General features: G+C 35.4%; 2 protein-coding genes across 7 annotated transcripts in view; both read right to left on the reverse strand.

The window, feature by feature from the left end:
• Positions 1-420: 420 nt before the first annotated feature.
• Positions 421-8812, reverse strand: LOC107691598 (NOP2/Sun RNA methyltransferase 3). Of its 2 annotated transcripts, none has more exons than XM_016490271.1 (6): positions 8638-8812; positions 8292-8401; positions 7695-8053; positions 4744-4898; positions 1913-2034; positions 421-819 (listed from the first exon to the last, which is right to left on the reverse strand). In XM_016490271.1, exons 1-6 carry the CDS (start codon positions 8755-8757, stop codon positions 552-554), a joined length of 1134 nt encoding a protein of 377 aa, XP_016345757.1. In that variant the 5' UTR covers positions 8758-8812; the 3' UTR covers positions 421-551. The 2 variants fall into 2 exon arrangements, with proteins under 2 accessions (XP_016345757.1, XP_016345756.1); XM_016490270.1 differs by having other exon boundaries at positions 8289-8401.
• A 2117-nt stretch (positions 8813-10929) lies between these two features.
• The window catches only part of LOC107691600 (ADP-ribosylation factor-like protein 13B), a 24715-nt gene continuing 22226 nt past the window's right edge, over positions 10930-13418 (reverse strand). Inside the window, exons 9-12 of one of the 5 annotated variants that reach the window (XM_016490273.1) lie at positions 12330-12398; positions 11945-12013; positions 11761-11825; positions 10930-11681 (exon numbers count right to left, since the gene is read on the reverse strand). In XM_016490273.1, the coding sequence (XP_016345759.1) occupies positions 11628-11681; positions 11761-11825; positions 11945-12013; positions 12330-12398 (257 nt within the window). In that variant the 3' untranslated portion in view covers positions 10930-11627. Of the gene's footprint in view, positions 11682-11760; positions 11826-11936; positions 12176-12329; positions 12399-13418 lie in introns of those variants that run through there. The other 4 variants (XM_016490274.1, XM_016490276.1, XM_016490275.1 and 1 more) reach the window with 4 other exon arrangements.

Here is a 13418-nt window from a genome sequence, read left to right on the forward strand (position 1 = left end):
GACTTTTTCGCAATTCTGAGAAAAAAAGTCAGAATAATCGGATATAAACTCACTGACTTTCTTGTTGTTCCAAATTTTCATCTTGCAATTATGAGTTTACATCTCACAGTTCTCTCTTTTTGTTTCTACCATGAAAAAAATAAAAAAGATAATTGCGTCTATTTATCTCACAATTCTTTATATTTCACTTAAACTTTATATTTCGTAATCCAGACTTTTTTCTCATAATTTTGAGTTTAAATCTCACAATTCTGAAATTGTCACAATTCTGCCTTTTTTTCTCAGAACTACAAGAAAAAATAATTAACTTCAAAATATAAACTCCAAACAAAACTTCAAACTTAAAAAAAAAAAAAGAATTGTAAGGTAAAAAGTTGAAAATACTTTTTTTTTTTATTCATTTATTTATTTATTGCTTTTGGATTGGAAAGTTTAATGAAGAAGGCCAGGATAGATAGTTATGACTCAAACCTGAATCAATCATCTGAGCTCCCCAGCTCTGATGTGTTTAAAGTACTAATACTGCACCATGGCATGATGTTTTTAAATTTTTAATATATTCTTCGTAATCGAGAAACATACATAGGTCCCCAAGTTTTACCCTTTTGTGGGATCACTAACTGTCCCACTGAAGGATGAAAGTGAGCAAAGCAGAAATGATCAGACAGAGAGTCAATTAAGTGTTGCTCCAGTTCCAAAAGCTCCACTCCTTGATAAGATGCAAGCACCGCCTCCACAACTGATTGGTTCTCAGCTTGTGACATGGTGCATGTGGAGTAGACAACCACTCCTCCAGGACACACTGCTGCTAGGGCCGAACTGACAAACAACAATAAAACACAACCAGCCATTATTAACATTAAATAGACATCATCAAATTGGCACTTTCTAAAACCACATTAGAAAAAGGAGAGGTGTAATTGTTAAGTAAAGCGATTAAAAATCATATTTGTGATATAGCTGACATAAAATATAAATATTACATGAAAAACTTAAATGAAAAAAAACTGAATGTTAGAAATGTTGTTTTGGAAACAAACTGAAAAAAAGTTGAAACTACTAAAATAAATTAAAGCTAAATATTAATAAAACTATAAATGACAAACACATAAAACTAAATAATGGAAATATACAATAAAAGTTCATTCAAAATATTAATAAAAGCAGGTGCTTAACTTTTATGTCAACCCCAGGAGTTTAGACTAATTATTAGTTGTCATTTTATTCCATTCATTTTATGAGTTCATAATTTTTGCAGTGCTTCTACGATTTTGCCCTTTTCTAGCAATAAACAAAAACATCTAAAGAGAAAAATATAGAATTGTATTTAATAATTTCACATATTAAATTAACAATATTAATATGAATTAATTAATTATTTACAAAATGAAATAAAATATTTTTTTTTTTAAAAAGCATCCAACAACTGGACTGGACTGTGCATTGCATTTTTGACACAGCTAAATGTTGTTTTTGGTCAATAAATTTAGTTTATAATAAACAACTAAATTATATTAAAGGGGTCATATGATGCTTTTTTAAAGATCATTATTTTGTGTATTTGGTGTAACAGAATATGTTGACATGCTTTAATGCTCAAAAAACACATTATTTTTCAAATACTGTACATTATTGTAGGTCCTCTATGCCCCGCCTCTCTCAAACGCTTCGTTTTCTACATAGTCCCTCCTTCCGACAAGCGCAGTCTGCTCTGATTGGCCAGCAGAGAAAGGAAAACTTGAAATTGCATCATATGACCCCTTTAAATTAAGCCTTCACTGTTGTATGATTTAAATCTTTGCATGCTGACAAGGAAGATTGCAGAACTCAAATCAAGAATGCATTGTTTTGCGCTGTCTGCTTGCCCACGAGTTTGTATGTGTGTGTGGGAGTTCCCGTCATATATATTTACCAAAGCAGCTCCTTCTGTAAGAGTGGTAGCTGAGTTCTCTCCTTCAGCCACATTTCCCCTTGGTGAGTATCAGGGGTATAAAGCCAACTCCGGTCATTAGAGCACGGGGCATCTACAAGCACCTGACACAGAGGGACGGAGCAACGCACACAGACAAACACACATCAGAGAACAGGTTCTAACTCTGCAGGGAGGAAAAACAGTGTAGCAGACAGAAGGGGAATATTTCGTGTTCACCTGGGGGATGGTGAAAATTACACAAAGAGGAAAGCAGAAGGACAGCAGGGACCTGCCGGTATGGGCCTCATTAGCTCTTTAAAAGAACCAACACACTCACACCGTCCTCTGTGAAACCAGCTGAACAAATGAGAGAGCGGCTGAAGTAGAGAGAGAGAGTGACAGTGGAAACACTACACACACCTGGGGCTAATAATCACAAAACGCACCTGAGCTAGAATCTTCTACAGTGGTTAAACAAACAACCAACGCAAGCAGTAAGATTCAGATGAGCAACAGACAGGACTGAATAAAAAAAATACCAGCCATTCGTTCTGGTATGGATCTCTCTCAGGAAATCCTGCAGTCCCTTACCCACCAAACCCATCGTTCTATGCTCTAGCTAAGCTCGTCTTTCTCGGCTTCCTTTGAGACTACTCTCTCCTCATTAGAACTGGCTGAGACTGCCTTGTCAAGCTGACAATTGAGCCCCACTGTTTTTCTCCCTGCCAGCTTTGTATTAGAGCCTCTTAATTCCCTCTTAGCTCTGCTGCCTGTCTGGCTAAAAGAACGCCGGGGGGCACTCTGGAGACCGACGTCACTAAAGGACATGATGGTGTAGAAAGACCCCCGTGGGCCTGACAATGTGATCTAGAAACGGCGGCACGTTTAGAGGAAGAGCCAAACCTGTTACCCTCATCTAAGTGCCAGTGCTGATAAAGTGATTTGATTATGGGCATCTGAGACATATTCATTTGACATTTCGGGACAGGAGTTTTCATCATCAGAGCTTGAATGCGTACCTGTGTCCCCTCCATCCAGGGTCCCGGGGATCTTAAGCATCTGTCCAATGTGAATGGAGGTCAGTGAGAGTAAAACAACAACACTGTCACCTTCTGGTGGGATGGGTGTATCACAGCCATGTGTGGTTGTGCTATATTCAATGAATTATACAAAAAACAAGACTCATTGTAAAAAAAAAGTACCTCTACTTACTTTTATGCAAAATGATGTACCAAAAAAAAAAGTACCAATACATTTAATTCACTGCAGTTTTTGGTTGAAATGAGCATTAGTGTCAGTAAAACACAAACCAATTTTATTCCTTTTCACACAAATTATGATTGCAGGGGCAGAATATTGACTAACAAAGACTTAATAAAGACTATATACTATACACAGTACCATGTTTTGACCTCAAAACACTTTTACCATAGTGCAAGACTTATAAACTAATACATTTTTAAGTCTGCATCACATAACTAGATTCATATGATTAGCTTTTCTGACATAGTAAACTTGCTCAGTAGCTCACCTGGTAAACACTGCAATTGCGATTCAGAGCGCTCATGAAAATCCAATGAAACACGAGGCATGACAAAAGAGCTCAAAGATGTTGGCGCCGATAGCCTAGTGGGCAAGTGTGCCGACATATAACGCCGTTATGTTACAGGCATCCCGAGTTCGAATTCCAGCTTGAGGACCTTTCCCGATCCTGCCCCCCTCTCTCTCTCTCCCACTTCACTTCCTGTCTGTTCTCCACTGTCGTATCATAATAAAAGGCAAAACACCAAAAAATTATTATAATAATAAAAGAGCTTCAAGACATGTAGAAGCAAGATAAATGGCATTTTTATCTCATGTTTGCTTGAGGTGGTACATTATTTTCAAACGTCGTAGAGCATTAGCCTTTTAGTGCCACTGACCAGACATTTCATTTTTGAACTATAGTGCTACGTACAACAACCAACATAAAACGTTGCCAGATTCCTGTTTATACGTTTCAGATAAAACTAAACGTGCTGGACATTTCCCTTTGTAAGTGTTGAGTAACATGCAAGAAGCAACATGATATCTATTCTTTTACAGAAATCTCGCCACAGGGATGTTTTTCCAATAAGCCTAGCTTCAAAAAAAAAAAAAAAACAATAGGAAAAGTTAACCTACCAACGCATTCACCCTGAGCTGCTTTCATTTGAAACCATCACGACACCTCCTGTCGCATTGTGTATTCATTTACCTTTCTGCTCAGTGGCCCAACTCTTTTCTCACCGCCAGAAGAGGATAATACTCAGTCAGCAGTATCTGGGAACCTTAAAAGCGCCATATTCACCGCTTGATTGGCATGTTTGGCCTGGAGGGCTGCAAGTGACCTGCCTAGTGTCTCGTCACCTCATGATGAGTGGGAAAAAAATGCAAACATATGCAGCTTTGCCTTCAAATGACTGAGTGTGCAGAAAACCTCTATTCTACCTTGCAGGTTTTTGGTTGCTTTGAGATGGAAAGTAAGGGCTTGCACTAACAGTTACGCCAGCAGTGATAAATGAGGGAGTTTGGAGGCAGCATCGCTATTGATGTCATGTAAGAGTGTCACTTTGACATTCACAAACAAGCAGTTTTTTCCACCCCCAAACACTTGGATGGATGACATTCCGTGGAGGTTAATTCAGTGAATTAAGCTTCTGCAGTTAACGGACTCAAACAAATGTTAGGTAATGTTCTCTCCTACGAAGAACTCATTATGTGTAAATATCAGCACTTAAAATAGCCAAATGATGGCTTAAAGGTTGTAATTTTGATGGCTCTGACAGATGAGCAGAGGTTAAGTGTGGTACCTTGTCGTAAGCCGCTGGCCGCATGCTCCCAATGCTCCGGCCGTCCAGGTGAGTCACTGAAAGGAGATGTCGTAGTGTAGGAGGAACATATGATTCGAGAGTCTTTAGTAGCCAATCATGTCTGTGCTGATCCACTTCATTACAGTGCAGGAGCCCTAAGAGTTCAATTTTATCACAAAAAAAAAGAAAAATCAAATTGTAGGGTACAACAAAAAGTAATTTACATTTAAAGGGGTCATTTAATGAAAAACTGATTTCCATGTACTAGGAAATGTACTGTAAGTTTTAGAAATTAACAGTCACCAAGTCACACTTGGTAAGATTTTGGTATTGTGTAAGGTATTGTGAAAAGAAAGGTAAGTTAAGTAAGGTACTGTGAAATATTATTAAAATTTAAAATAACTGCTTTCTATTGTAATATTATAAAAAATTATTTAACAATTTGATGCAAATTTGAATTTTCATAAGCCATAACTTGTCTTTAGTATCACATGATCCTTCACAAATCTTTCTGATATGCTGATTTTCTGCCCAAGAAACATTTCTGATTATTACTAATGTCGAAAATAGTTGTTCTGATTCTGTAAGTTTAAAAGAACAGTATAACTTGCTCTTACTGAAATCTTTCTGATATGCTGATTTTCTGCCCAAGAAACATTTCTGATTATTACTAATGTCGAAAATAGTTCTTCTGATTCTGTAAGTTTAAAAGAACAGTATAACTTGCTCTTACTATAAAAATTACTTGATAATAAACTTGAACCCCACAAGTAATTCTTGTTTTTCATAGTAAACCAGCAAATAACACATTGAATTATAAGGGTCAGAGAGTACAATAGTGCTAAAGTTGCATTCTAATCATTAGGGCTGTCGCGATTCGTCGATTTTATTCGACTATTCGATTTTTAAAAATCCTCGACTTAATTTTGCTCCCGTCGACTAACCGGCAAAATACCGGAAGTGGCGCATTTCACGGACGAGAATCCATAAAACACATTATTACTCTGTTTCCCAAGGCTGCATGATATATTAAACCCATTTAAAAAAATCATAATTAAGCATAATTGTGAATTCACAAACTCTACGATTTAATTAAATAATTATATGCGATGCAGTTCTAATACAGTGTATGCGCTTTAATTGTAGGTTAAGTACATGCGTCACACAGCGGCTCTGTTCACAGTAGTTCCACAGGAACTTATCATTTACATGTGTGGAGCGTCTCAAACTCCATCTCTGCATGTTGTTGTGAGTTTGGGTTTATTATAACGTTCGTCTGGGAACGCAACGTGCGCCATTTAATCAGATTTGTAAGGTAAATCATTTATAAATCTACGCAAACACAGGAGAATACATCGCGGTTTCAAAATAAAAGCTCAAACCCTCACTCTGAGTTTACACGTTTTGATTTCCACATATTCTTTTAATTACAGTGGCTATAGCATTTCTGTCCTAAAGAAATGGCCAAATATTAAAGATTAAGTGGACATTTTAATTAAATGGTGCTTGGTAAATATTAAACAAGATCGCACAGTAATGTGTAAAAATAATCATTAGGCCGTTGGCGCCCTCTGCAGGCCGTTGTTGTAATGCGTAATGTACATTAGCTCTATTGTTTATAAAACATTATGTATTTTAACAGTTTTGTTCAATACAATTATATAATTTCTTGCTTTTGATACTTTATTTGAACTAATTATTATTGCCTCATTGCTATTATATATGTATTTAAAGTAATATTAAAGGCTATTGTTCACTTACATCTATTTTTATTACCACACAAAAATTAATTATAATTATAGGGCACTATGAAATCCGTTTTATTTCCAAATTCAGTTTTTTTCCATTTTCATTTTAAATCCGTTTTATTTCCAAATTCAGTTTTTTTTTCATTTTCATTTTTCTATACACTGTTTTAATGGTTAAATTAAATGTTATTAATCAAAAGCATCTACAATTAATTGATTTAATTTTTTTTAAAAACAACGTTTTTTTTTTTATTTTCATTTTTCTATACACTGTTTTAATGGTTAAATTAAATGTTATTAATCAAAAGCATCTCCAATTAATTGATTTAATTTTTTTTAAAAACAACGTTTTTTTTTTTTTCGTTTTTTTTTTCAGACATACTGCACATTTACATTTTTCTCCTAAATAAATTCTGGTAAATAACATTTCTGGTAAATACTCCTTTAAAAAGTGTTTTTTGATTATAATTTTATTTGATTTAAACTATGAGATGGACACTTGCTTCTTGCACTCTATGTTGCACTTTACTTTTGCTTTAAAAAGAGGATTTCATAGAAATTTGGATTTCATTTGGTTTAATAAAATATAGTTTAATAAATTATTCTTAAGTAAAATTGCTAATTTGTTGGTGGGAAATTAATCGTTTAGATTAATCGATTCATCGATAAATTAGTCGACAGATTAATCAAAATAAAAATAGTCGTTAGTGACAGCCCTAATAATCATTATCTTTCACTTTGACAGACTGGGATGATGCTGTGATCTGGGCACTTAATTTCATGAGTAATATCCAATAAGTTATTCCAATGGACTATACTCGTTTCTCTACCCAAATCCTTGCTCATATCTCGAATACATTTTTTACAACTTTATTTTATGTGTCCTTTTCTTTACCTCAAACTCCTGTTGGCATCCTTTAAGAATGTTATATTAAAATAGTAAACAGTTACTTTAACCTGTAATAAAAGATAACTATATTACAGTTTTTACTGTATTTTTGATTAAATAAATGCAGCCTTGGTGTGCACAAGTCATTTCTTTCAAATAAATTAAAAACTCTTAACAACCCCAAACTTTTGAACAGTTTTACATACAGTAGTTCATCATTAGGTTTGTCTCAGTCACAGATCATTTCACATACACGAGTCATGCCCTAGTCCTACGTATTTTGTTGATTGTTCTAGACTACGTTTGAAACTTACCAGGAGTGGCTGTCTGTAATACTGCCAGACTTTTCCCCCCAGGAGCTGCACAAAGATCAAGCACATGCTCCCCTTCCTTCACATTCAAACTCAGTACTGGGAGAAGAGAGGCTGCGTTTAGGAGGTAGTACTGTTTTAACCAGCCAGGGTGGTGGTTTTGGGTAGGAATTCGCACTGGATCTCGGTGAATAAAACACTGCAGGGGGGTGGGTGCCGTTTGGGAATGAGATTCAGGATGCGTCTGTGGAAGGAGGGTTGTGTATCCAAGCTCTGTGAGGCACTGCTTGAGGTTTGTAAGGTCACAGAAGCGATTAAGCAGTACACCGTACTGCCATGAGAGCGGATTCAGAAGCACATCCCTGAAAACATCAAACATTTATGTTGTGCAGACTAGTTCCGAGATTGTTTAATATAATGCATTTTTGTAAATAAAATAAAACACTATTTCCAGAAAGCTAATATTTACAAAAAAAGTACTGTGGTAATGCCATACATGTAATACCATACATTTAAAAACATGCTAAAAACAACAAACTATTTTCACAGTTATTTTACAGAATGGCTATTTAAAAAAAATTAATAAATCATATTTACCACCTTGCACTGCGCCACTGCTCTCCGAGCTCTTCACTGTACTGTGCATCAAAATGCTTCAGTACAGTCTTACAAACCTGCTTCTGAGGTTTAGATTTACACTGTGCTTCAAGCTGTTGAGAACCGTTTAAACACATTCAAATATTTATAAATATTCAAAAATATAAATATGATAAATGAAAAAATAAATATTTTTAAAACTTAAAAGTATATTATGTACAACTAAACAAAATTTCAATTAAAATACATTACAAATGTTTAAAAATATTAATGTTCCTAATATAAAGAGAGAAAAAATAAAAAGATGATTATAACTAGATACTTTTCAGGAGAAATATAAACCGCTCACTGTATTAGTGACTGTGCAGTGACCATGAGACAAGGAGGGTAGAACACGCTTAAAAGACTTCAGAAAGAGAAGAGGATTGCTGGAAAATCCCTTAATGCAGCATAATTTCGTCGAAAACATCGATATTGATATATCGGAATTTCTTAGTTTATTTATTGTTCAGCGGTCCGCCTTCTTATTGGGTTCCCCCAGAAACGTGGATTATGAAAGTTGTTCCGTTTTTCTGTGCTTACAGTCGGTTTTCGTTTACCGATACGTATTCATTTTTAGTTCATTTATTGTGTTATGGTGCTGCTTCTGTTAGCTAAATATGGGGTAAATAAGCAACTGTTAATATTTGTAAACATCGTAATGTTTTTAGGCTATTTAGGCTAACTTTTGGTTGATTTAATTGTATAGGTTATACTAATTTTATGCCTTTTTGTTTACCTCAAATCTCTGCTGTCATCCCAAAACTGGCATGTGTCTACACACCATATAAAACTAGGCTATTTACAGTTTTGCACATTTTTATTAGAAATTTAAATTTGTGATGTTGAAAAACTTTATTTACTTTTTTTGTCATTGGTGTTGTATTGTTTAATATTCGATTGAAAACTGTTCTATAGGAAAAAGAAAACAAAATATTTAATTTTATAATTCAGCTCATTTTAGTCTGATCAGTGGAGTGGGATTTAAGGTGCTACTGAAACCATACAATGAATTCATCTTTTACGACAATTTGTCACTGATTGTTGCCAGTGTTGCAACCCTTGCTTAGCTAATTTATATATATATATATTATTTCCAGTATTTGTATATATATATATATATATACACACACACACACACACACACACAATTATTGGCACCCCTAGAAATTCTTAGGAGTAAAATATCTCTGAAGTATATTCCCATGAAATTGTCCAGACATGACTTCCTGTTCCACATGATTATAAATATGAGGAACACAAAGGCCAAATTCCCTTAATCATCCATCACAAGGACTAAAACCAACGAATATAGTTCTGATGTGCAGAACAAGATTGTTGCTTCACAAAATAGTAAGTGGCTGTAAGAAAAGAGCTAAAGCATTGAACAATCCCCATTTCCACCACCAGGGCAATAATTCAAGTCCCATTAAATTTGTATTCAGTGTTGCTCTTATGACATACCTTCAATTCAAATATGGACAATATTTAAATATTCATATGCCTGTATAAAAGTTCTGCCATGTATGTCTGTCATCAGTTATTCAACTAAATTGGCAACAACCAAACTAGCAAATGTTACAATATAAAGGTAAATCCACATTTTTCTTGGGGCATCTTCCCTATCTTACCGCAATTATACTTAATGTACTGTTATAGACTATTATAGTAAATTCACATGTAACAAGGACACTGTAAAATAAAGTATATTTGTGTAAAAGTATTGGCAAAACGTAAATATGTATATTTATAAGTACGAGATAACCATTATACTGTATGTTAATTCAGTCATTTAAATGCTGTGCTTTAGAAAGCTGCCTGGACTTGAGTGATGGATCAAAGTTTGATTAGACTAACTGGAATACTAAGCCAGTTGTCGCAAAAAAACAATAAAAGATGTGTGCTGGCAGCAGCCAACAAAGGTAATATACAGTATATATGTTGTTAACATTTTACACCAACTGTACCAAAAGAGATTTAAAACCTTGCACATTATGTACTTTTTCTGATTGCACTAAAGCATATTTTGCCATGTCATTTCCTACATAATGCATCTGTGTAATTTCACAGGTAGGCTTGTAACTATTTTGTCTGTTACAATATGGCTGTCAAAGCGAAAATCAACTGAGCCATATTCTATCTTATATCTGCTTCAGATCTCCAAACTGCTCCAAATAACAAAGTGTAACAAACAAAGCTTTCCTTTGAATTTTTAAATAATTCTTGCAAAAATAAAATGTAAACATCTTTCTTTCTTTGTTTGTTTCCATCATACAATGATCATCTGCACATCTCCACAGCTCTGCTGTCTAGTTGAAAACCATACCATGATGCAGTTACGGCACCAACCAGCAGAGGGTGCTGCTAGTGTGTTGAGTGAGAGTGACCATAATAGAGTACTTTTTATTTTTTTATTTGACATTCATATCGAGTGTTAACTGGGTACAAAAGGCGCAGGTACCGAAAGCACAGCAAACTGGATGATGCACAGAACTTTGCATCAGCTAAATATTAGTGTGTGTGGTAAAATACAAAACAAAACATCAAACAATGTGAAATATAAAAATGGCAATAGCATAAAATAATCATGAAAGCAGCGTTTACAATAAATTACATCATATATTAAAAATATGTATTTATATTGGATGTTGAGTATTGTTACATTTACATTAAATCATGAAATTACCCACTCATCATCTTTCAGATGGCAAATGTTTTCCTCCCTGATAAAGCAAAGTGTACCAGAATAAAATGCCGTTTCATGGGCTTGCAAAAACATTTTCCATCACATTCAAAAGTTCACTTTCTCACGATCTCTGTATCTGTTGCTGGTGCTATTTGAGAGTATGAATGTCGTTCTCAAAATTAAGACAGCGTAGTGTATAAACCTATAAATGCTGCTGGAAAAAAGACCATCTGATATTTAAAAGGCAAACTGTGTCACAATCAACTGCACATTATATAAGAGTTTAAGATATGCATGTGGACGATAAAAACATGTTTGTACAATTTCAAGTACATAAATTAAAACTTATGTATTTATATACATTTCAATTCTCTTAAAAAATAGGTCTGTGATATATTTTTGACAAAGAAGTCTCAATTGAGTTTCATGTCTGTTAATACTGATTTTAAGTATTTTGATAAAACAAGACAAACGGCTCCAAAGAAATCAAAATGTTGCACATTATCTGAACATAAATGTTCACGTCCCCCATCTCATTTAAACACAGCTTCTGCTGACCACCAGTCAATAGGTGCTCGAGGTCATGTGATCCGTCTGGGTTTGTCGATTGGGTATCAGTTCCTCGCTTCTGGGCAATTGTGTCTGCGTAGTTTGCTACACTGCCCGTGCTTGAAGATAAGAACAAAACAATACCCTTGAGAATTGTAAACCAGTCAGGGGGAAGCAGAGGTAGTGTTAGGAAATTACATCATGTGTATCGCTGTTCGGCCTGTGCCTAACTGATACAGGTGGGAGAGGTTTGCCATAGAAATCTGCCAATGAAAGAGAGTCATGGGGAAAAAAAAAAAAAAAGATTTAGGTCAGCAATGTCCTTTTTTAAAATCAAGGATCAGCTAACTAAATACTACAAGAGTAGATCAAAATGACACACTGCCTGGTTTAACATTCAGAAGAGGACACAGAACATTACATGCAGCATTCAGAATGTCCAAAATGTTTCCTGTAAGCATCAGGAATCAAATAACACACATTAGTCACAGCGCAGTAAGTGAGGTGTTAAGGAGATCATGCTAGTAGCATTTATTAGGCACAATATTAAGATGGATGGTTGTGGTATTTCTGTTGACAGATGATTGTATAGGAAGGATGTGGCTGAAGCTTGCTGTGTGGATGGAGAGAAAAAAAAAGCTTTAAGAACAGAATTATGGGAGATGATTACATGGTTAGGAAACGGAATGGGGGAAAAAAGAACGTTAGTGATGTGCATGCTTGTCGACATGCCGGACAGGGAACAGATGCAATGAACCAGCCATTACCAGAATGTCTTGTATCTCCAAGAGGCTCAAGTTTGGGTAGCCTAGAAGCTTTAGGAGTAGCCCATCCAACTAAAACAGAAAAAAGAAGGGATTAGCTGTTAGTCATTAATATGAAGCAACAAAAGGGAAAAACTAGGACAAATCAGTGGTTAAAATGAGGCATTTTGCAAACATTTGACTACAAAAATCCAACAGCAAATGATAGAAAAAAAGCTTCTCTGACTTTCCTGAAGTCTTGTGCTACAGAACACATACACCACTGCAATGTGTTTACAGCAAGCCTGCAGTTTACTATACTGCGTAATTAATTAATCTGTTGATTTAATTAGGTTAAATTAAGTCTTAATAATATATCAGAAAAAAAAGTTGCAAAATGCAAATAGATGTAGAATGTTCCACATAGACATGGGCCGATTACCGGTTTCAAGGTATACCGCGATTTGAAAATGTCACGGTTTCAAAACCACTAATATTTTCCGTTATACCGTTCTTGCGGCATGCGCTGTTTTTCATGTCTCCTCAAAGACTGAAAGTGTAGGAATCCCTCAGGTTGAGTGCAGTGTAGAGAGACCCTCCTCCTGTTGGTGCGAATGAGTGGTCAGTCACGTGTGTGTAGGATGGATGGCCGAACCTTTAAGGAGCTTCCCCTGGAACTTACGAGATCGGCAACCGGCCATTTTTTTGTCTTATTGCAACTCGTCTCTGTTCTGGACTTGCACAAACTTATTGCAACTCGTCTCTGTTCTGGATTGCAATGCAATCATTTTCCAAAATGTCATGTATGTGAAAATATGAAGTCTGTAAACGCTGGTTAAAGGAATAGTTCACCCAAAAATGAAAATTTGATGTTTATCTGCTTACCCCCAGGGCATCCAAGATGTAGGTGACTTTGTCTCTTCAGTAGAACACAAACAAAGATTGTTAACTCAAACCGTTGCAGTCTGTCAGTCTTATAATGGAGGTGAATGGGAATCACGGCTTTGAGAGTAAAAAAATGCAAACAAAACTAAATGAAACCCTGCGGCTCGTGACGATACATTGATGTGTAAAGACACAAAACGATCGGTCTGTGCAAGAAACTGAACAGTA

This window comes from Sinocyclocheilus anshuiensis, unplaced genomic scaffold, assembly GCF_001515605.1.
Source record: "Sinocyclocheilus anshuiensis isolate Anshui unplaced genomic scaffold, SAMN03320099.WGS_v1.1 scaffold442, whole genome shotgun sequence".
NCBI classification, from domain to species: Eukaryota; Metazoa; Chordata; class Actinopteri; order Cypriniformes; family Cyprinidae; genus Sinocyclocheilus; species Sinocyclocheilus anshuiensis.

What these genes read in the sequence shown, in the direction of transcription:
- LOC107691598 (XM_016490270.1), bottom strand. Translation starts at nt 8,757, where the DNA reads ATGTTTTCGACGAAATTATGCTGCATTAAGGGATTTTCCAGCAATCCT. An exon ending in CAGTGGCGCAGTGCAAGGTG is followed by an intron (nt 8,054 to 8,288) that starts GTAAATATGATT and finishes TGATGTTTTCAG; the next exon opens with GGATGTGCTTCTGAATCCGC. An exon ending in TTACAGAAGGAGCTGCTTTG is followed by an intron (nt 820 to 1,912) that starts GTAAATATATAT and finishes GTTGTTTGTCAG; the next exon opens with TTCGGCCCTAGCAGCAGTGT.